The 25,421-nt window shown below is 39.5% G+C and overlaps 1 protein-coding gene across 3 annotated transcripts in view; it reads right to left on the bottom strand.

Annotated features, from left to right (window-relative positions):
* The window catches only part of plecb (plectin b), a 115,750-nt gene that overhangs the window by 67,320 nt on the left and 23,009 nt on the right, over positions 1–25,421 (bottom strand). Inside the window, exon 1 of one of the 3 annotated variants that reach the window (XM_088305781.1) lies at positions 11,734–11,841. The exons of the other annotated variants lie outside the window; for them this stretch is intronic. Within the exon in view, the coding sequence (XP_088161907.1) occupies positions 11,734–11,758 (25 nt within the window). The 5' untranslated portion in view covers positions 11,759–11,841. Of the gene's footprint in view, positions 1–11,733; positions 11,842–25,421 lie in introns of those variants that run through there. 3 annotated transcript variants of the gene reach the window in all.

Below are 25,421 nucleotides of genomic sequence, written 5' to 3'. Positions count from 1 at the left end.
AAATCCATGACAATAAGATGCAGTGAAAGTGAACCATGATCAACAATTCTTCATGATAAGGACTCAATGGCTTTTAATGGCTGTTAAGTTTACAGTTCGGGTCTAGCACCCAAACCCTCCTAAATTTTTGCTAGGCTGATGAGGAGCAGCTCAAAAGATACATGGCGGCTTTTTCCATTGTGCCACTGATTTCAATGCAAAAGTTATCATTGTTCTTTGAATGATAAGATGATTTTGATTGGACTATCTTTGTCACTTGACATGTTATAGTTAGAAGTTTGACCCCTCAGGAGGGACAGCTGTGACCCTTGACAGAGCTAAGGCATGATAAAGCTCCAACACCTCCAACCCAAGAAGCTTCTAAACTTAGAGAATGTTGAATGAGATGACTTGTATGCTGACATATACTCTTACAATTGCTGCTCTTTTAAATTAGCTATCAGATTTGATGTTTGTGTGTTTAATTATAAATCTATTAATAAATTTCAATGGATAAATGTGAATCAGTGTTTTGTTTTAGGTTTAGCCCATATAGACAATGGCTATATAAGTCAAGAATTAAGTAACTTAGAACCTTAGTAATGGAGCAAAGTATTAGGGGTGCAACGATTCATTATCTGCATCAAATTGTTCAATCCAGTGGTCACGGCTCCGTGCACACTCTATTGAACAATGGTTTCAAATAAGATTGCAAACAGAAAGTACCGTGTTAGCGGCCTAAATGTTGCTGACTCAAAAGTGTTTGATAAATCTGACTTCATAGGTGTGAAGCGCCTCACCCCATGTTATGTACGCTTGCCTTTTGAGCGCTTTCTGTTCATTCTATCTATGTTATCATAGTTGTTCAAATAAACACAGATGGTCATCTTGTAAATGCATTCATTTCAAACTTTCTTTTTTTTAATAAAATATAATACCAGTACAAGCAAAAAAGGGTTAAATTATAGAACTTCAATTAAATGTGAGCTAAAGTGAACTAGTCTGAGCTATAAAACTCGTGTAATCCAGTAATGTGACATTCTTGAATGGAAATTCAGACAAATTATTCTGGAAGTGAATTTCTATCGAAAGAGAAAAAAAAGTTCAAAACTTAATAACTAGAAAAAAAATACATGGATATTTTACAATAAAATGCATTAAAAAACTATCCAACCGTGACACAAATGTATAGTAATCGTGAATTTTGTGTATTGTCGCACCCCTAGTAATTATGGCCAGTTAGATTTAGAATTGTGTCCTGCGAAAATTTGAGCTGTGACTAAAAACGGCAAATTGGAATAGAACATACACATTTATTGCAATACTGTATTAGTGCTAAAGGGGTTAAATTAAACCAGCACAGGTCAGTTGTGTTTGTTTGAAATCCAGTTTGGAACCCCAAAAAATTATCTTTAACTCTGTTGATATATTTTGTTTTTATTTTTATTTTACATTTTTCTTTATCTTTTCAAACTAATCTCATTGAATGATTAGATAACAAACGATCCAATCAGCGACGAGTCGTTTATTTCTATATTTTTTTATTTGGTGCATTGCTTATTTCTTGAACCTGCATCGTCTCTGCCTTTTCCCTCAGGCTGTGTGCCTGTCTAGGGCGCACATGCACAATATTTTCAAATTGCCAAATCATCAAAATTGTGAAAAATAAAGCTCTTGCTTCCGGACACAAACGCTGGGGGCAGTCCTCGGAATGTGGTAAAAGCACGCCCCGCTCAGCAGTCAACTGTCAATCAAATACCACCCACCACTATAACTAGCATCTTTCTTTAGCCCCTACATGCTTGAGCTGCAAAAATACATCTGCTTGAAGCCTCCGATGGCCCGAATATATCCCACTGGGTCATCGCAGAACTTTCCTTACCACGACAGGAGGCGTTAGCCATGGGCTAGCTCTCAATCTACCCAGTGCTATCGACTGATGGATGGGCAACAGTGCCATCCGCATGACTGGCAACGGGGCCATCCGCGGTGTCACCCCCTCCCTTGGTGTTGATCCACATAACAGAGAAACCTCTGGAAAATTAACTGTTTATTAAACACAATAACAGACTCTCATCATTCTGTGGGTTACACAAAGGCAACAGCCATTTGAGCACATTGTTCCTGCTATTTATATATCCACAAGCCTTTCCGTTACAGAGGCCCGAAGAAAACTGAATTTAAATAATGACACCAAGCTGTTTTTAAACTTGTGGGTTTCAGTACAGATTTTTTAGGTTCATTCATAGCGAGATAGCTTTAGACAGATACTGTACTGGTTTAGGAGCGCATTACCTTGTTTCAACCACTAGATCCAAGAGTACTGTTGCGTATTTCTACCTTTACAGGCGGTAAGGCGGATAGGTGATTTAGATTTTTTTTAAACAGTTTCTGTGACTCTTAGCCAATGAAAAATCTCAGAATATACACGTTATGGTGGAGTGAGTGAGTCCTGGTAGGATACGCTGAATTTTATTCAGTTCTTCAAAACAGCCTTGATAGGAGATGATGAACCAAGCAATTAAAAAACGTACAGGCGTGACCATAGAGGTATACGAGCAGCCGGAGGAAAAAAACCTGGTTTCTTGGCTTTTGTTATACAAATTCAAGCATAAATCTACATGGAAAACCCCTCATACAATGTGGAGAAAAAAAGACAGTTGGTGTGCGTGTGTTCAAATTCTCTCGTAGCGGATCACAGTGACTTTCTGACTTTACCTTTTCCAGAGTGGAAATAAGTGAGGTCACAGATTTATGACTACAGTCACCAAAATAAGCAGAGGAACCTAAAAGACTCTAAATCCTCAGAGCTCTTCCTGAAGCGGGCAAGCAAGGATAGTAATGAAAGAGATTTGGCATATTAACACAATCACCTGTGGAAAATTTACCCAGTTGCTCAACTCTTGCCCAGCAACAGTTAAAAAATAGTAAGAAGTAGAGCAGTTTTACTATTTTTGATTATGCACTCTTTGCACAAAGCACTATTAAATCAAACGTCTTGTTTGGAAAACAATTGGTGGTATGAAGAGTAAGTTTTAGATCTGCAACAACACTGCAACAAACACGCACCAGGAATAAAAGACAAAAATTGCAAACAGACCCAAAACCAACAGCAGCAAGGAATTGCCATGTAGGAGGTATAATCCAATGTCTAGTGGCAACTCATGCGCAGTGCTGAATCATTTAGCGTCTGTCCGGCTAGAGATCCAATTTTTTTTCTGTAACATGGGACTTACCTTTTTTCGGACTGAGCCAGAATCTGTCACCGAGTGGATCTCCTTTGTTCATGGTTGTTCTTATAAACCCCTCAGAACAAAACAACTTTACAGCCGAGTTATGCTGTCACTTCTACATGTTAGCCCGGTGAAAGCAACTGCATGCCCGGCACCAAAATGGCATTAACAATTTGGGTGCGAAAGAGCGAAGGAATGAGAGTGGAGGGCAACAAGGGAGGGTACTACTGAGAAAAGAACAAGGGAATCTTTTCTTGTCTGTCGCAAAAAAAGCAGAGGAACATCTACACCGTAAATTTGAGGCCTCGCCAGCTTGGACACATTCTCCCTGCTGCCCAGGTTACCAAGTGCCATGTCTCACATACATCTACTAGCAGCCATAATAGTCAAATGGGAGAGAGCAGAAATGGCCCAAATGACAATGATAATTATTTAAAACGATAGAATAATTATGGATTCTTTACCATTCAAAATAAATAAAATCTGGTATTATCATACATTTCATTAAAATAAGGAAAAATGATTTCCAGTCTGAACAGAAAGATGAAAAGCACAAAAAGAATGACCATACAAAATAAATGTTCTGTATAAAAAAGGATGGAGAAAGGCACTATTTTTTTAAATACATTGGAAAGAACAAACTGTTAATTAATATTGTAAGAATTTCTTAAAGGTATAGAAATATCTTGAAGATTCTAAACTCCTGTTTCCACGTGTTGTATTGACAGAACAATGCTGAGTTAACCATCAGTATGTTGTTCTTCATCATGCAAATGAGTTTAGACTGACTGAAAAGTGCCTCTGACAATCGACAGAATTATTTACAATCATTTACATTGTGAAACGGCTCCAAGAAATATGTTACTGAAAATTAAAAAAAATGGTTAAGCATTTAAATATAATCTGTGGTTTAGACTTTAATCATTACAGGAATACTATATTCAGAACTCTAAACTGTATACAAATGGAAAATGTCAAACAAAATAATTTTTGCTTGGTGAGTCAGCGTTTGGGTGTGGCTTTTAGTTGCTGTAGCAACCAAACCCAAAGATTAGGCAAATGAGCTGTGCATCTCTAAGGTCTGAGGGGAACGTGGCCATGCAGTTGCTACGGGTAACCAACAATCACACAACAAAACTTGTCACATGATTCCCACATTGGCCTTCCTGACCACATGGCACAACGTGAGGATTTGCATTGTAACCAGAGAGGCGACATGTTATTTTAGGATCTGGATCCTGAAGATTGGTGTGTAATAAATTAGACAATATCACAATGTAGGTACCTCCTCTGGTCAACTGTACTCGCACACAAACACACACGCGCACGCGCCCACACACACAGACATGGACATGTACAGAAGTGATTTATCATGCCCACTCCCATAAAACGCCTCAGTCTGGAGAGAATGAATCCAATGCATTCTTTCTGTCCTCTGAACGGAGAGAAAAATGATTGCATGGGCTGTTACTTTCACGAACGACTTGCAGAAAACTTACTGAGTGTGTGCGTGCGTGCGTGTGGCTGAGTGAAGAAAAGGCCCATTATTCTGCGGCTTTGGAGTCAAGTTTCAGACAGCGGTGACTCACCACCATCAGGAACTTCAATATACTGCCATGACAAAAATGTCTGTCATTAAGCAGAAACAGTCACCGGAGAACTATTGTGACATCAAAATGGGTTTAATTTCTTGTCCCAAATCCTGTTTTTCAACTGTAATGAGAGACTAGCAGACATTGCCACGCCCAAGCAAAATTGTCAGACACGTGCAATCTCGAGTGCCTCGGGTCAGAGGTATCCTCTTATCAATTGTAAAGTAACAGGGGGGAAAAAAACTGTAAATGTTTTAATGCTACAAATCTGATTCAAGGCAACTGGAACCATGGAAATAGAAATTTAGTAAAAAAAAAAAAAAAAAAACAGTATCCTGTGACTTCCTGGCAACCCATCCAGGGCATTCATACTGCATGACATATTGCATTGCAGTATGGTACGGCAGCTGTACCAATGGCTGACAGGAAGAGGCTACAGAGGGTAGTAAAACCCTCAGGGAAGCACTCATTTATTTGGATTTTATTTTCTTGCATAAATATTTCTTTGTTGATAATATTTTGTATTTATGTTGTTTAAATATATATATATATATATATATATATATATATATATATATATATATATATATTAACTCAGTTTAATATTTTAACTCAGTTTGATTCACTTAAAAAAATATTTGCATACTTTGCAAATATTGTGCCACATTAGCTGTCTTTAGCACGTCTCAGAACAAAACACTGTGTTTAAGTTACCACTGAGCCTTGCAAACCAACACTGCTGGAGTCTGTCTGTCTGCAAAGATGTCTCCATTTAGATCGTATTCAAGAATCCAAGAGAGCTATTAGAACAGTCTTTGAATTAAATATCCGTCATATTTGGTGATTTTGCGTCAATTCCAAGATATTATTCAAGTAAATATCTGTTATAAGCTTGGCAAAAATAGTAGTTGAAAAATGTGATTAATCGTGATTAATCATGGAATTTTATGTGATTAATTAGTAAAAAAAAAAAAAAAAAATCACTTGACGGCACTAATATATATACACATACACAAATGGGCCACCATGTTGCAGTGCGCTGCTAAACGTCACTGGTCCTGTATATTCTTGAATGATACGTTTCAATGATTATTTGGTATTTAGAGTCTATATACTGTATTATTTATGCCTTTAAAACAGGGGTGTCAAACTCATAACCCATATGAACGTATGATCACCTTACGTTATCACGTACACACAACATATCGAAGGAAAGCCAATTTTGAAATCAGGAGCCAGTAAGTGTTTGTTCAACAATGTTTAAATGTCTTTTAAAAGTGGAGGATTGGTAACAAATAAATGATAATATCTCATATCTCAATGTTGTTAAAAGTGAAGAAAATGGGCTAGAAACAGGGAGTTGAAGCACAGGATTTGCCCTTTGCGGGCCACATAAAATAAGGTCCTGGGCCAGATCTGGCCCCGGGCCTTGAGTTTGACACCAGTGCCTTAACAAAACCTTAACGGAATAATTGGTCATTTAACATCAAACGAGTTCTGGGCTTTAATATCTTGTTCAAACCATTCCTCATGGAAGGATTTCGGCCGATGTACCGAAAAATATGTGCAGCACAGTAAAAACATTTATCTTGATTGATCAATTTAAGTGGATAAAACTCCAAATATCAAAAACATGTTTATTAATCATATTTATGAATGAAATGTCAACACCGGGTCGGCTGCATCAGTCACGTAGTGGCCGACGAGCGTAAAATGCACCTTCAGCTACTACTATGCAGCTATCTAATGTCACCGGAAACATGCACACTATCTAATGAGATCCACTACAAAGATATGTATCACAAATATTTTAAGACTCATGTTTTGAGTGACACAGTGACACAAATATTCATTGACCAAATTGTGGTTGGAGCTGTTCAGAGCAGAACTGCACTGCATCTTAATGAGAGGCGTTTCCAGTAATAGTCACATTCAGCTGCATAATATAATATCCCATATTGGAAGTAAATCTCTCTTTTTTTTATCTCTCTTGTGACAGAAGACACAAGATAGATAGACATAAGTGGCCTCACTCCAGGACATTTCTTAATTTCTTATCAGTTCGGCTGGTTGACTCCATATCCTGTTTCCACTGTGACATGCACCTCTGAATCTTCCATCCATAAAAAGATAATAGCAGCGCAAACAATGGGCCGCTTCCCTTCCCTTACCGTTTGAAAACACATTGAACCATGCGCCAAAAGCTTACTTCATGCAGTGAAGGGTTACACTCAGAAAAAATACGATGTTCTAGAAAAGGTGTTGCACTAGTGGGGCCAAAACAACTTCTCAAGTTGCTCAGATCATCAGTGAGAGCTACTTGCATTTTTAAGAACACCATCACTTTGCCAACCATAAAGCAAATTATGGAAAGTTAACATATGACATATAATGTATGCAATTCTTTCCAAATACAAAGCAGATGTGAAATATATGCTTCGGGTGCAATAAAAAGATAGTATCACAACAGAGCTCTTGCTTGTACTGCAAAGCCAAAAAAACTATGCAAAGTAAGACTGGGAGTAATTATCATCGCTCAGGGGCCGACACGTAAATCACAATGAATTCCAGCCTTTCAAAAATGGTAAGGCAGTGGAATGGAGGCATGTGTATTATTACAGCACACACTATAGATAAACACTGCTTTCATAATTGATGTGTGACAGTGATGTACACAATATGAGCCCCATTTTTCACCGAGGCGCAAGTAAAGCCGAAGCGGAGTCTAACTGTACACATGGGTGGAGGTGTCTTTCCTTTGGTATTTTACAAGACTTGCAGGGGTAGAATGGGGCATTTGAGCATTTGTACGCCATTATGGGATAGAACGTAGTGCATTCCCGTCTAATCCTTGCTTCAGATCTAATTTGCATCAAAATCGGGGTTGTATGGAGCGCTACTAACTAATACCCCCCCCCCTCGCCCCACCCCTAATAGGCGTGGTTAACATGACAAACTGAAATTAGACTCGCTAGAGTTCATGCGCGGCATAGGCACGTATGATGTAATATCTCCCCTTTCGGATGATGTGGTGAGCATGTGTGACGTGGGAAATTTGAGACTGCCTGATCATACGTCCGTCCGTGTGTGACTAGTGAGAGGGGTGCTATTAAAATACTTTTTACGATTATGATTACAATTCATTTTATTTCAACAGTGAATCAGAGGGATTGCCCCACCCTGGTGTCATAGTCAGGATTGAAATACCATGAGGTCCACCAGGCATGTCCTCAGAGCGCCAAATCTTTTAAATCGATTTAATACACCAAAATCGCTTAAGGCCAACTGCGCTGCAAAAAAAGACCACTTTCAAGCCAATCTAAAAGTTCATCTACTTTCTCTGACCAATTTGCGCGATGGCCTGGGGGTGTAGAAGGCGTCACGGGTCTACCAAATCCAGAAACACGCTGAACTAGACAATCGGGGGCGATGCTGCTTCGTGTGCTGGCACTACACGGAACCAAACATGCTAGACTAGACTTGCGCTGGCACGAGGTTACCACTGTTTTCATGCCAAGCACATGGGTGCAATGATTAATGCACATAATACGAATATATGTACAGTTCTTTTGTTGTTGTTGAGGCAGTTTTGAGTAAAGCTCTGAAAAACACACCACTCAGAATATCAGGGGTTTTTCCATGACACGCCTCAGTCTTGATCTATATAGGAAAGAAATGGAATGACCTATTCCCATGATGGGGGCTTGGCTACACACAGGTGTTAAACCCTCACTACAGATGTACTCAGTTAGATGTAAAACATTCCAGTTGAGCTTGAAAAGAACACGGTCAGGAAAGGAAGGAAGGTTTTTGAACCAAACCTTGAGAATCATGACTTGGTCAAGGATCGACCAGTGTTATCAAAACATAAAGCAGGCCTATGCAGATATACTGTACGTTTATCATTCACCTCTTTAAGACATATCTGTTGTAATAATTCTGTGCAATCGCGTGTCTGTGTGTGAGCGTGTGGTGTGTTTCCAGGAGGACGGGAGGTATCTGAATAACTGAGTACTTATTTTGCATGTGCGTGTGTGTGTGTGTGTCTTTTAAGAGTAAAGATCAGAGTACTTATTGGCCTTGACAACTTCAAGCGTTCACAATTACATCTTGTCCAAAAGAATCAAGTGAAGAATGGCCACTCACCTGAAAAAGAAACACAAAGAAAATGTATTTGAGTCACTTATATTTATGAACAATTTGTCTATGCATTCCCAAAAATGGAATTTAAACATGGGAAACTTTTAAGGGGCCGTCTTACGACAAACATTTAAGAAATTAGAGAAAATGAATATCTGGACAAGGGGAAAGACTAAAAATTTGTCTACATCAATGACTATAGAGGCGCTCTCCTTAGCTGGGTAATATCACCATCTGCTGGACAACAATAAAATGTCACCATTTTGTTGATTGTGAAAGTGTTAAGGTCTCCAAGGCATAATACTACACAAAAAGAAAATATGAGCTGCAATTCATTCCATTATCTAATCTCAAATGTGTTAAATGGATGTTGAAAATCAGAATTCACAAGCACAGTATTATGATTTAAAAAATAAGTCAGCTACAAAAGCAAGGCACAAATGGGTTGAATGCAGTCACAGGGATGAGAGTTTTAAAAATTCAGATCTATAGCTGCTATGTGCTAGGGCATGCCAACTTCATTGCTGACACTCGCCACCCACGTTGCTTTGCTACTGTATTGGACATTCCACATATTAGTGATAGTGCAGTTTCCTATGTGTATGACATGGAGCCTTTCTGTGCTGCAACCAACCCCATCACTTTCATGACATTGCTGACCTGGGAAATTTCACACTCAAACTAAAATAAGACCTGTGAACCTGATGAAAAAAAAAAGGAATAGCTCGTAGGTCATGAAAAGACTTGATGGCTTTTGATTGATGTAATCAAAGAGAGTCTAGCAGCCGATAAAGTGATGCAAGAAGCTGTGTGAGAAAATCAGGAAGTCAGTCTAAAGCCAACATAACATTTTGAATAACTGTATATTTTTCAGTGGATGCACAGTCGGTTGGAAACATTATTTTTTTCTGGAATTTACAAGCTAATTCAAATCCTATCAGTGAGTCTTACTCAAGAGGTGTTAGTATATCTGCAGGAATATAAAATCTCGAGTGGAGAGTGAAGGCCAAGAGATTAGGTGGAGAGCTTTGGAAAGATATTGTGTGGACCAAAGACAACATCACCAGATCTGGACTTTCACTGTGCACACTAACAGTAGAAAAGGAAAATATTTGTTATGCAGAACGGCAACGGGCCCTGGCTTGGATGTGACTGCCATATGACTCCAATAAGGGGGTGGGGTGCAAAAGGAACAACTGCCCTACGTAAGCCAAAGAGGTCAAACGATAGAACTGTATCAACAACGTTTCTTTTACTAAAACTCTTAATGTAGCATTCCCTTGAGTGCATGCCACTGAAATGGTCAAACCTCCTGCAAATGCATGGATATTGGAAATTGGGTTTATATACTCCTTTGACCAAAACATGTTAAATATCGTGTTCATAAGCCCGATAAGCCGTGTAGTCCATGTGACTAAAAAATATGAAATATAAAACCTCAAGTGGAAACAAAGGATTTTTTTTCCCGTCAAATACCATCATTTGCAAGTTTGCCATAGCGTCGGGATGTTTGATTCTTGCAAACAAGGAGGACATTTATGAGAAGTAAAAAAAATGTCCCCACTAAACCAGTCAGCTCCAATCATTACGAAAGGCTTTACATGTCATCCTACCATAATGAAGCTTTGCGGAATGAAAGTTAACATGAAAACTAACTTTTTTTGTATCATTATTTTTTTGTTTTTTAATGAATTTGAAAAAGCAAAACTCATTAAAATGTGGCCAAAATACACCCTGATAGGTGTATTTTCCCCATGACCCTTATCAAAATGAAACCTGATAAATGTGTGACAGTGGTGTTGCTTTTCGACGGGCCTCTAACCTGAAAACTGCCCAGTTTGTTTGTACTTGATTATAATATAACCCCGGCCGGCGTAGTACTCAGGGTCACGGAAGCAGACAAGCCTGCCCACCACGACAAGGTAGCAACTACAGGAAGTTCATTTTGCGTTTGTTTTTTCTTGTGCTTTTTTGTGTGTGTGTCCCCCCCCCCCATGAAGCTGGATCCTCAAATACCTTCATTTCACCCTCTTACAAGTTTCGGGCTTGTTTTTTGGTTAGTTCTGCGCCATACAGTCTGGGCTTCATTCCAACGATTTTCTCACTGAGTTTGGGCCAATAACAAAGAGAACCAAAAAATATATCACAGGAGTGTGACATCTGTAGGTTCTTTTTGTGTCCCTAACCTGTATAAATGGATTCATGCTTAATCAGTTCACTGAGTACGAGTGAAAAGAAAATTGACACGAGAGCTGAATATTATTAAAAAACAAAAATGTTTCAGTGGACTTCTTGCACTTCTTGGCCATTGTGCATGCTTTAACATGCAGTATGCTACAATTCTGACTCCTGTGAAATACATTTAATTGGTGCCTGCAAGAATTCAAATAAATACAGGATAGTGGATCTTGTGGTAAAACTAAAAATCTATTGGATGCAAAATAACATGTTACATGTTTACCTACTGTGTGACTCTTTTCTGATTAATGTATAATACATTTCGCTTTTTCAGTCCAAATGAAAACGCGTAACTGAAGTGATACATGCAAAATGTGAGATTCCAGGAAAGCAGTTGAATTGCAAGTTGTTGCTATTTATCTTCCAACAGCATTGCAAAAGTGACAAAGACAGCACAAGAATGTCAACATACACGAGGGCTGATACAATGTCCCTACAGCTCCGAAATTCTCTGTATGCTTTCCACCTGTATCACTTTACCACTAGTCTTTGTCACCTGTCTTTGTTTGCAGCTGCACCTCTGTTCATTTACTTACAACAGTGTGTCTTACCTTTGCTCGAGTAGAAGGACTCCATGGGGAACTAGGTATCAAAAATAGTTGGGAAATGCACAAAATTCCAAATCTCAAGAACTTTCCCTAAAAGTTAATGGATTTGTCCAGAGAACACTGACTTTCTTTCTCGACGTTCTTTCCTTTTCTCTTTCAAACAAGTCATGCTTCGTCGAACAGAATGGGAGTCTCTCACACGCCCTCCCACACAGGACAGAGCCGCCCTCCATGATAATGCCTTGACTTGTGTGTAAAGCTTGTGTACAGTAAGTGCACAAAGTGTCTGAAAAAAAGTTGCTCCCTCCAGGTCCTGCGTGATTATGCGATGAGTTGTTGAATAAAATAATTTAGAATATATTTACAGTGTATTCCCATGATGGCATTTACTTTGAGGTCTTCACTCTTTGTAGAATGAAGCTTTAACTGTATTATCATGGCCTCTCGTGTTACATAAATATTCTGACAAGTATTGTTGACAAACATGTGGAATAAAGTGCACTAAATGCTGACGAGGTGGAAAGAGGTGTTGCATATAGATGCGGATTATTCCCATCTCAAATATTTAGATTTTATCCAAGATTTGAGAAGGCAGAAGATATTATACATTATAATTTTTCCCGTGAGAGCAGGCGAGGCAGGCACTTGTAAATCTTGTATGGGAAAGTAAATAACATTGAGTTAATTGTCCGGTAAATGATGAATATGCCTCAAGTAGATGTGCTAAATTCCGAGACAAATAAATCCTCAATACGGACACACGTTGCAGTTGAGATATTTGACATGGTGGTGTAAAAGCTGAACTGTGAGGCAGGTGTTTAAATGGATACGTCTATACAGGAGGTTAATGATTAATACATCCCCTTAAATTGCAGCAAAGCGCCACACATATTAACCCAGCACATAGATATGAGAGTAACGTCTTACCCACTCATTCAGAAGTCCAACATAAATCCCTTAATTGAGGACAGCCTCCGTTGGACAAAAAAAAAACATATTTAGCACCCTTTCTGTTTTTCTGAGTCACATTTGGTTGTAACAAGTCAGGTGAGATTAAAAAAAAAAAAAAAAAGTGGTGACCGCAGACATTTCACACACAAGTCAAACATTGAAAAAATGTTTTTCTCATCACTAACGAATAATACAATGTGTCTTCCTGCTGTCGTTATGTGACACAAAAATGCATATGAGCAACTCTGAGATATTGCGGTAGTGCTGTTAAAAGCTGCAAACTAAATGGAAGTAGAAATATAGAACACTTGTCAATCTGCTGATTTTGAACTAAGCTATGTTAAATTATTATATCTTACTGATTTCATCAGAAAGGTGAACACTATTTTCGCTGAACAATGATTCCGAACTGTTTTGTGCAATTTGACAATGGCATCTTCAAACAATTGCAAATTCAAGACCCTGCAATGATAATTCTGATACGTCTTCCTTACCACATAGTTGCTGAAAGCCTGTGCAAAGCCAAATTACATAGTACTCAATGTGGCAATACTGTAGAATTGTTAAACATTTCTCTCATATTTCCTGTTATTTATTTATTTATTTTTGGTGGGGAGGAGGGGAGGGGGCTGAAATGTGCACTAAGGTGTCCAACACGCCCCTCTCCCACTATATAAAAAGTGGAGCATCTTTGAGCATATCAGGGTCATCACAAGCTACTTAATTTACATATTATGACTAGAGCCATTTCGACCACTAAAACATGGAATTAGATATCTAACTTGAATGCATAATGCTTGGATGCTACAATTTACAATACAGCTCTGTGTTGTCATTTAAATTCCCAAGTTAGAAAGTGACGACGTGGACAAGCACGCTGCCCATCTGCAAGCTGAGAGGCACACCAAATAGCTCGCGAACTGATTGATGGCCAGCTCGTCTTGTATTTGCATGGAAAGCCCCACAATGATCATCTAGTTGAGTATATTCCAGCTGACGGAGGCTTTAAAATTATATTTTTGTAGCTCAAATATGTGTGGCCAAAAGAGAGATGCTAGACAAAACAGCATCCATTTTTCTGGTCGTCATAATAATATTTGATTGACAGTTGACAGTGGGTGTGATTTCAAGACATTCTGCAGATATGCCAACAACATTTTGTGCGCACAGACAACGGCTTGATTTTTCACCATTTTTATTGACTTGCGTATTTTTTTTAATCATTCATATTTGGCTGGAATACGCTCCACCATGCTTGCGACCATTGTGAGGATAAGCGGCTCAGATAATGGATGGAAAGATGTATTTTCATTTCACAGTGACTTTGAAAAAACTGCAAATCCTGATGTATTGGAAGACGAACATTTTTTGGCTTTTTCTTTCCTATACCATGACATTGGAATGGGACTATAAAACACGAATTGATCAAAACGTCAAGATATCACAAAAGTATGGCACTCAGTATCCCAAAAATCCCTTTATCACAGTGGAGGTTAATTATTATGTCTCAAATGAATCTAGGAGCTAAGGTGAGTCAAACCCCCCGGGCAAACAGTGTCACGATCCGGCTGTTGGGGTTCCAGCGAGTGGGCGTGGCCCGGCGGCTCGCTCCGGGAAGCGGCCACGAGCAGGACGCGCTCCCGATCGCCACAGCTGCGACTCATCAAGTCGTTAATGAATGGACTATTTAAGCAGCCGACGCGGACATACCCGGATTATTATCCTGCGTTGCTCATGCTTTTGCTCATGCTCATGTTCACAGTTTGTTCTCGTCGCGATTTGATCCCGTGTGTTGTTGCGTATTTTGTGTTATTGTCTATTCACAGCTACTTTACGGCTCGCTTTAAGTTTCTCGTTTCAATTGGATTTTCCTTCACCCTTTTGTGGTAAGCATTGCTCTTTTTTCGGTTCCTTGCGTTGCAAGCGTTTTCTGTTCTTTCGTTATTTATTTCCTGGAGTGACTCGGTCACCCAGCGTTTTTCGTTTCGCCCTCCCGGCGTCTGTAATCATAGAACCCTTGCGGTTAATAAATTCATAAGAGATATCTTCATAGTGATTATTGTGTGTTGCTTGACGGACTTAAATAAACATCCTGTCTACTCAACCTCCTGAGTCTGCGCTTAAGGGTCCACCTTACACCCTGACAAACAGGTCCTCGCTGAAGGACCCGACAAAGAGCAGCTCAAGTAGAACGTTGAATGTCACATCTCTGGCAAGGAAGGAGGCTATGCTGTTGTGCCAGGTCTAAAGGTTCTGACTAAATATATTTAGATATGCTTGATCTCCGTGACCTGCCCCCCCCGAGAGGGGTTTAACTCTCTTCCACTGAGTAGTCGGCTCTGGTAAGCATCACTATGCACATATGGGCATGCTTATTGCCCACTTGTTTGGTATTTGTATGCTGGAGTTGACCCCAGTAGATAAGAGGGTAGCCTTCCTCCGCCTCTGAGTAGAAGAACTGGTCCTGACTATTGTTTTTGCCTGTGTACCAACCAGCGCAGGCAACAAAACCAATTGAAGTAGAGACTTTGAAGTGGAGTCTTTGAAGGTTTTACAAAGCTGGAGTAGAAAGGGGAATCTAACATTACAACAGGGATATAGTTTCCTCTTTGGGAATGTGCAACCATGAGTGTGCAGATTCAAGTTAAGCTCAACTGAGGTGAGAAAAAAAAATAATCAGTACGGGGCATATTCTCCCAAGAGCGTAAGTCAGAAAACATGCACTGCCACACACTTCGTGGGCTGTGCAGATTCTCCCATTTATTTACTCATGTCAGATGTGCATCATCATTTATTCATGTATGAATAATATATTTTGAATTATTTGGTCTTATATATTTTTACCATGCCTGTGCCCAATATTATGGTGGCCCGTATGTATGTGATAAATACAGATACAGCACCCATAACTGAGACTGCACATTTTAATACGGTGCACCTTACGGTCGTGAAAATACGATTTTATCACCTGAAGTTAAATACAAGTAGTAAGAACGACAACAGAAGCGAGATAAGATGGGCAAATGCTTTCATTTATCATTCTCATACAACCCAGTGGGCCTTAGGTAGCACACTTTACAACAGCAGATATTAAATAACCATCATACCTTCCAGACGGTGCAATGGTTAATCTAACAGTTTATGATAATTAATAAATAAAGTGGGTGAATCCAAATTATGCATCGCTCCATGGGAAAGAATGAACCAAACATAAATCTGTAATTATTAAATATTTACAAAAGAATAATGACAAGGCATGCTGGGTACAACTTCAAACTACACAAGGCTCTAAGTAAATGATTTCGAATAGTGGATTCCGAATCAAAATTAAAATTTTGTGCTTGAACGGTAGAGACGGGCGAACGGGTTGTCTGTAGGTAGACGGCATTGGTGCTCCTCGGCTGCTTTGGTTGCAACAGTTAGCTAGCAATGAGTGTCGGCTGGCAACCACCACTCATAAACGTGTTGCAATTTCACTCCTACGTCAGTCACAGTTTCGATCAAGGCGAATATAATACACTTCTTGCAAGTATCATTCTCAGAGATAAAGCTGGAGAAGCTATGCTACTTGCTAAGCTAGCGTAAAGTTATCGATGGAGAAAGATGTAATGAAGAGCTTGGGTGACTGAGTACGCTTCACAGAGTTCTCCATGTTAAAGAGGAATATATAAATAGTAAATGTAAAAAGTGTCTGGAGAGAAAATTACTCATCACACACCACTAACCAGGAAACGACCGCTATAGTAGTTACAACGTCTCATACGTCATCCCAACACACCCGAACGCTGAGCACCGGTTCCTCTCAAAGCTGCGTGCCGAGCCCTCTCCTCTATGCGCTCTACACCTATGACTGCAGGCCGGCCCACGGGACAACACCATTGTCAAATTTGCTGATGATACGACAGTGGTCCATTTGATCTCAAAAGGAGATGAGACAGCTTACAGGGAGGAGGTCCAGAGACTATATCGGCTTGGTGTGAGGACAATAAACTACAGCTCAACACTGCAAAAACCAAGGAGATCGTCATCGACTTTAGGGGGAACAAGACTGTATCAATGATATATTTAATTAAATTATTGTTATATTGCACTGGAGAGGTGAGCTCTCCAATCTCGTTGTACACTGAGTACAATGACAATAAAGGGCATTCTGATTCTGATCTTAGAGTGGCACAGAAGTCTATTCATATTGAGCATAAGCGAGTTAAATTGAGATACATTTCGATTACATATTATTTTCACAATATAGGCCTGAAAATTGATTTTCATTTCTGGGATGCGCAAATGCTCTAAAATTACCTGACGGTAGAATGCATCTAATTTTTTTTTTTTTTTTTTTTATGAATTTCTGTCAAAAGCAATAATTTTTTGCTTTTTATTTAGATTGATATCTACAATGGTGCAAAATATGAAGGTTATTTTACATTTTATGATTTATAATCCAAATTTTTCATAGAATAATTGAAAATATATCATGGCCTTAAAATGGCTTATATTGTAGCCTTGGAAAAAATAATGTCTGAATAACCGCAGCCTGTTTCTTTCAAAACTATTGATTGGCCATGACCATATTCTTAGATTAAAATAAAACATATATACTGTATTGTGAAGTTTTTCCGCGAGATATCCCTTGCACATGGTAATAGCCAATTGTGATACATGGCATTGCATAGTAACATTTTGTCTAGCTGGTTTCATGATGAAAAAGTGGAGATATTGAAAGGTGAGACTTGCTCCCATTCAACTGAATGGACTGGCGAGGAGCAGAGCTTGTGCCTTTTTACAACAAGCTCCACTATTTCATACACTGATACATGTGAAATTATAAATCTGGTCACGTAATGTTGAAAAAAAACACAATGTCACTTAATTTGTGAGCATTAGGTGACCAAGGATTGGTTGTTGGCTGAGCCCTCAACATATATGACTTAATTTTCAGTCGAAAGCAAGGGCAAAAGGTTTTAATTGTACATGAAAAATAATGAAGTTATCAAATTCATTATAGACAAAATAATAACCTTCCACTGCTGAAAATAGCTACATTTGTAAAGTAACACGTTCAGGAATGCAGAATAATATGCCAGCAGAATTTCCACGACTATGTACAAATTGTTGATGAAAAATTGGAAGTGCGTGAACACAAATATTATTCTCTAATGGTGCAAACGTAGAACATGTTCCCAAATGTAATTTGCAAATGTATTTCATTCATATATTTCTATATACTTACTATATGTAGCAGAGACTAGAAAAAAAATATATATACACACACACACACCCCAACACCCCCACACACGCGCATACACACGCGCATACATTATTATTTAGCATTTGCATGCCCGCTTCCACATTAAGCATGTATCTATCAAATAATATAATAAAAGGTTTGCTGCCCCCAAGTGTCCAAAATCAGCTTCTGCTTTCTGATATATTTAAGATATAGTGACACAGTAATTGTGATTCATCGCTCTACATTTTGTGCCCTCTGATTGGCTGTACTGCACTTCTCTCTACACATACATACATACACATGCAATGATGTGACGCCAAAATTATCTGTCTGGCTGGTTTATATCAGTTAAATAAATGGTTTAAATACATAAAAGATGATGTATGTAGAATTTCTATCGATACAGGATGTTTGAGCTTTCAGTGAAACCAATACTTAATGTATTTAATTTCATTATTTGTCCTGCGATTGGCTGGCAACCAGTTCAGGGTGTACCCCACCTACTGCCCGAAGATAGCTGGGATAGGCTCCAGCACCCCCCACGACCCTTATGAGGAGAAGCGGTACAGATAATGGATGGATGGATAATTTTGTGATTCAAAGTGCCAGAACATCATACGATGTGACTGTCCCATCACAACTTTTGTTTTTTGTTTTTTAAATTAAAATTACCCTAAATATATGCCTTTTTTCTGCAAATTTTGTATGATGATGCCCATTTTATGAACAGGTAAGACAGCAAAGAAGAAGCAGCATTTAGTTATTATGCTGAATATCTGAGATCTTCTCAAACTGTCAGTTTAAGACTCAGTGTTGTTTTGTTGTGTTTACGGTTTCATGTTATTAATTTATGGTTCTAACTTCTGTTGTAGTTGTCTGACAAATTTTTGCTACGTGTAAAGCATTTTGTATGCAGCGGTGGTTGTGTTAAGTGCTCTATTGAAAAAATTGAATAGACAACCGCGCTTCTATTGCACTTCAATTTATTTTGAGCAACGACTTGAACTTTTATTTCGCAGTTTTGTTGATTTATTTCAAATGAATCGTAAATCAGAGTGAGTCATTTGTGTTTTTATTTTGAGCTGAAAGCAAGTGCCATTTTATGGATCAAAATTACTTGTGGTAATGGTTAGTTGGTGTTGGTATTGGTGAGTACTCAAGAGCTGAGTCCTTTTACCGATACCAGTCTGAAATTAAGTGTTATCGAACATCCTCAGTTAACAGCCACACTGACAAACATTCACAAGAACGCAAGTACCTGCATTTAAAAAATTGACGTGATGCGGATGCCCTTCTGACTTTTGCCTCACACATTCAGTATCACCACATCATTGTAAAATGAGACATTAGGCAACCTACAAGGCAAAGCACTGGCAAATAAACACAAGCTCTGACACTACCCTGAATGCAAACATACTTACCTCACATCAGCAAACTGGCGACCAGTCAGTCGACGAGAGGCACAGTTCATCAACGCAGATGGCTGTAGCATGACAACAGCTACCAAGTTTTAACCCTCACCTACATGCAATAATGCCTCAAAGGACATTCCTCAGACATCAGGGAGACAATCAGAGGAAGGCAAGGGATAATTTCATCTACGCAACACATGACACTATTGTTGGACGGTAACCTTGCAGCAACCCACTGGAATGACCAAAAGTGTAAAATGTTGCTATCAGCTCTAAATAGCTTTCCTGACCAAGCGGTCGAGCAGGGTTAATGTATGACTGAAGGAAACACACAGTCAGCGTAAGTGCTCTTTGCAAACTAGAAGATGGTCAAACGGGTCAGTTACTGATTTTTTCTACAGTAGCAGTGGCACAGAAACTGAGAAAACAAAGCAGGATGACAAATGTTGGGTGTTGAACTTCAGATTGGAAACTCTAAATTGTACTCAGTGGGCATAAATCCTGAAATGAGCAGGATCTTACAATAGGATATTTTATGATAACTCTTTCATCCATCCAGTGCTTATCTTCATTCGGACATTTGTGAGAAGAACCTATTTTGGGTGAGAGTCAGAGTACATCCTGGACTGGTCACCAGTCTATCAATCACAAGGCACATATAAACAAACAACCCCTCACACTTGAATTCACACCTAAATACAATTTGATCTTGGAATAAATAATGCAGGTGTATTGGCCGACTCGTCACAGCACACAGTGCTCTTGTGTGTGTGAGTATTGTGCTTGGAAGCGCCACTCAATCTTGCGCAAAATCTATGTACAGTTGTGATTTTTTTTCTGAATGATTGCCTAATGAATGTCGTCTTTGTCAACCGGGAAATGTTTGGTGGGTTTGTACAGGGAGAGAGCAGGGAGGAGGAATGCGAAACGTTTACCTTTCATTTGTCCAACATTAAAATTGTATCTATCTATCTATCTATCTATATATATATTATATTTAAAAGTATAATTTATTGAATTGTTAAATCAAATGAATACCTACAAACTACAGGAATGGCTTCAACTTGCCGAATTGGATTCAGCGTGTCAGGCATTGCCCTGTATTCTAAATCCCAGTGACTTTTTTTTTTTAATCGTAATAATTGCATAAATTGTCATAATGATAATACAAGTATGCTATAACATAGTTACATTTCATAAATAAGCACATGCACAACATATATGGTTGGATAAACAGATTCTTCAGTTGAAGACGTCACAAATTACTAACAAGCAAGCCTATACTTAGGACGGTTGTGAGATGACCACTAACCTGTGGCGATCACAATAATAATTTTTAAAAATTGAGCACTTAGCAAAAAAAGCAAAGCTGTTGGCTGGCAGTCTCTCTCTACCCATTAAATTTCTTTAATTGTTAAACATTCCTAGCAATTTTTTTTGTTTTTGTTTTGCTGCCTTTGTCACATTCAAACAGACCAAGAGTGACTGTACTTTCATTAAGTAAGACCTTTGATCTAAGAAAAGAGATGTTGAGTTTGCAGGTTTGCATGGAAACTTTGCATAGCAAATTTGAGGTTTGAGTGCTTGGACTGATACAACCGATGTACACGAATTACATATATGTTCACAAAGCGTACACATAAAACACATTTTCATGTCCGCGTTACGAAGGCACCACAAGCACATAAAAAATGTTGCCTAATGTTTGACGTTTTGTAAAAAAAAAAAAAAAAATGTAAAAAGTATGTGCCAGTTACAACTGAGTGAATGTCTTTGCCGGGAAATACTTTCCCTTCCGCTTCTTTTCAAACAATGCCCGCCACAGATGCCCTTCCTTTTCTTTAATCTCAATCGGGACAACTTTTGCTTCTATAGATGCTGTGAAAGTCTAAAATATGGAAAATAATCTAATGTAATCTCATGTTGGATTGATCTTGAGTTGTCCATCGCTGCTGTTCTCTTTTGTGATGAATAAATTCTCTATACATTGATGACGTAGTGTAGCTTTGGGAGCGTTACCTCCTTCCTGTTTGGCCTAAGACGTTACAGAACTAAACACTTGCCTTGAGTTCTTTCTGTCTCTATTGGGCTAATATCCGCTTCAATGTAGCAATAATACAGCAGGTCTTCTGACTGGAAATCTTTGTTTTGGTATTTCAACACAATCCTACCCGGTCACAATTTGTGTTTACAGCAAAGTTCCTCCCTTAGCCCCTCCCACAAGTCCTCCACCAAACTGGGCTTTCACTCATGTAAAAATGACACTGGAAGGTGTTCCAGGAAGTATGTATCTATGGCGCACATGTTCAATTGTTTAACAGTTTTAGCACTAAAGGGAAGTGCGTGTGTAAGGAACACACCCAGACATCCCTGCAGTCATTTTAAGAAGGAATCTCATTTAAACAACCAATGAAAGATAACCCCAGAGGCCACAGAATTAGGTACATGTACTGGATGATATATGTATTGAAATCAAATACGGGTATGCCTGTGGTTGACACGTTCAGAGGGCTCACCAATTCTAATAATTGAACATTTTGACCTTATCATTTAGCTAGCAAAAACACTATCATAAACACCTCAATTGCATCCCTTCACAGTAATGGTATATATCACGATAGAAATTTATTAATTAATAATAATTTAAAAAATTTATAATTTCTGAATAGGTTAATTCTATACCCCATTAGAGAAGCAAAATTGCTTAGATAAGTTTCTATAAAACACGTTAACTCGGATTACATTTCAAAAATCTCAAATTAGAATTGCATTTACTAGTACAAAAAAATATTAATGCTGATACTTTAATGATAACAGTACAACTGGCTTTCTGTTTAGTTTTCTATAATTCATTCAAATTACCATTCTAATGGATTAATTGGCATTTACCCAAAAGTTTCAACAGTAGGAAAAGAGTATCCTCAATTACAGTCATCAGATCTCAAACAAAGCTAATTATATTTTAAATATTTATTATATTTTTACATTTTTAATATTATCCGTCCCCTCGTCTCAGCTGATGCATGCGGAGGGGTCTTGCGTCATTTCCGGTGTTCAGTGGCTGTCGACGTAAATCTGTATTATTTTCATCCGAGTTACGTTTGGACCCTATTTTTATAGACTGGCACCCCTGCACACGGTGTAAAAATTGACCTAACTTGAATTTTCATACGAGCGTAAGACTAATTGTGTGTGTTTGGGGCCGACAGTCTGGGTGTGCTGGCCCAAGAAGCAGCTGCTGATTTACTGTTAGACAGTAGTCTGCGCTTGGTGTTATAAAAAAGGCCACATCTTCATTTTGGAGCCAGACGGTCTCCATTTACACAGGCAACTACATCTTCAGAAAGGGGGGATATTGTTATATCATGCGCCAACTCCAGTTGTATTGTAACGCAAATGTAACGCAGTTCCAGAAAGACCTTTGTGACAAGTGCACTCTATCACACAAGCACTTTGTTTTATAAGTGCATTTGGAGATCTTAGCAATCAGGATGGCTTCCCGTCTTCCCTTCGTTTTTCTGATCACGCTACTTACAGAAGCCCCCTTTTTTTTTTTTTTTTTACAATTATTGGAGTTGTATTATTTTGTTGGAGAAATAGGGGATAGATATTTTATCATGCAAGCTCAAGATGACCTTGAGTTGTCTGTAAGCACAGACTTAAGACAGGATGCTGACAGGCTACAGAATGTATTGGTAGGATTTATTTGTTGGGGCCTATGTGGGGAATCTGCTCCAAAACCCTTACTAACACAAAGCCGCTATAAAGACTCAATCTCGAAAGAATTTGCCAGATTCTTCTCAGACCTCTTTCACTTCTTTACCTTTTTTAGCAAAGAGGAATTATATATATGTGTAATATTTTGGGATTACTTTGCTGTTTGAGATGATTAAATTGAAACAAATGTCAATAGGCATGCAATAACACAGGTAAAACTATTAATACGGTTAGGTTTATACTACAGATAATTTTTTTTTTATCTAATTTGTCATTTAGCCTGTTTTTCATGTCAATGTGAACAGTGCACTCCATTTTTTTTTTGTTATTTGACCGAGGCTTCTTTTATATGTAGACATAAATCGGGCATATTTCCTAAGTGGCTAAAGTCTAGGAGCTCAGGTTGCGCTCATCTGCCTGTATGTCATCAAAAGGTCAAAAGTGCCACAATTGTTGGTCACAGCAGGCGTGAAACGCACACAAGATGGGGGAAGAGTGATGGATGCAAGGACAGGCTTGTTTGTTCCAGCACACATGAAAACAACTCAGACCTGCATCCGGGGCCATAAACTCGACGTGTTTGTGTGCCCGTGTGTGACTTCATGGATGCATTGCGTTCACATTAGAAGCTGTTTTTGTAAGGTTAACGACTGCAGAAAAAGTATGTCTATGCTGTGTATGCTATAAGCTAAATATTAGCTGGGCATTTTTGATTTTTTGACTGACTGTTTAAGTTCCCGTTTGATTTGTTGGCTCAATTAAGGCCTCTATACACGATCCAACGTCGGCTTTTATAAAGTCGGTGCACGGCATCTGTTTGGTGTAGCGAGCAACGCCGGAAAGTTGGAGCCATTGTTGGCGTGTCTGCGGGGCATGTTCGGACGATTCAATATGTGGAATCGGGTCGGGCTGTCACCTAGTGAATCAGTGCAGTACACTGGAAAAGAACGACGAGAAATGACAAAATCGGACAAACAGTGAAATTTGAAGATACAGTGAAACCCCGCTTCTTCACGGTTCACCTTTCGCGGGTTCAGTGCTTCGCGGGTCTAAAAAAAAATATTCAAAAATTAAAAACTTTTTTGCCCGGGCACGATCGGGGTTCTCCATTCGCTCCGCTCCGCGGGGGCATTGTAGTTTCGCCGAGCGGCACGACGGGGCGCTGGAGCGGTCATACGGCCGGCGTGTGCCGAAGAAGAGCGTGGGCGAAGAGGAGAGTGGACGAAGAAGAGCACGTTCCCCCGGGCACGATCGGGGCGACGTTTCGCGCGGTTCGGACCATACCAGAGCTCCGGCCGCCGTGTGTGGCAGTTAAACCGAAGAGGAGCACCTTCCGCCCGGGCACGAGCGGGGTGACATTTCGCTCTGTTCGGGACCGTACGAGAGCTCCGGAGGAGGCCGGCCGGCGTGCGTGACAGTTACGCCGAACAGGAGCACCTTCCCCGGGCACGGGCGGTGTCAAGCGGCCCCTAAGTTTAACCGAATGGAAGCTCCGGAGGAGGAGGGCATGCTCGCGTCACAGTTAAGCCGAAGAGGAGCACCTTCCCCGGGCACGGGCGGTGCCAAGCGGCCCCTAAGTTTAACCGAATGGAAGCTCCGGGGGAGGAGGGCGGGCGTGTGTCACAGTTAAGCCGAAGAGGAGCACCTTCCGCCCGGGGCACGAGCGGGGCGAAATGAAACCGAGTTCAACCGAACGGAGACACGCTTCGGGGGAGCAGGTCCGGCGTGCGTGACAATTAAGCCGAAGAGGAGGACATCTTCCGCCCGGGCACGAGCGGAGCGCGAGGCTGTCAGTTATGAATGAATAAATAAATAAATGAAGAATGCCACCTTTCATTTCACAGGGCACACCGGTCGGCGTACCAGCAGGTAAAAGTCGAAGTAATTAAATAAATACAAAAAGAAGTAATTGAATAAATACAAAAATAATGGCTGGGGAATAAAAAAATAATAAGTTTTAATAATAATTAGTTTTTTTTTGTTATAACATGAATTTCACTCTCTCTCTCTCTCTACCTGTATTCTATATGGTGTACTGTATACAGGGGGGTATACTGTATACCTTGTATAGGTTTTTTTTAAGCATTTTTGAAGGGGCGCCGCTACTTCGCGGATTTTCAGTTTTCGCGGGTGGTCTCATTAACCGCGATAATCGGGGTTTCACTGTATTCCTCAAAAACTGAATCCACATTGCTCATTTTTCACATCTCTCTGGACATAACAGCTGGCTGGACAGAACTGTGCAAATATGAATTAATCACTCTCATTCAAGAAAGACCGCAGTTATTGGGCATCACCATGAAAGGCTACGCAATGACTATTGCCGCCAATGGCATTGAGGGATAATACTTCTCACACTAGCACAGAAGGTCAGGAGCAGT

The sequence above is a fragment of the Idiotropiscis lumnitzeri genome, chromosome 10, assembly GCF_059441095.1.
Source record: "Idiotropiscis lumnitzeri isolate Australia: NSW breed Sydney's pygmy pipehorse chromosome 10, RoL_Ilum_1.0, whole genome shotgun sequence".
Lineage (NCBI taxonomy): Eukaryota > Metazoa > Chordata > Actinopteri > Syngnathiformes > Syngnathidae > Idiotropiscis > Idiotropiscis lumnitzeri.
The sequence above is the reverse complement of the archived record's forward strand: the minus strand, read 5'-3'. Positions and strand labels throughout refer to the sequence as shown.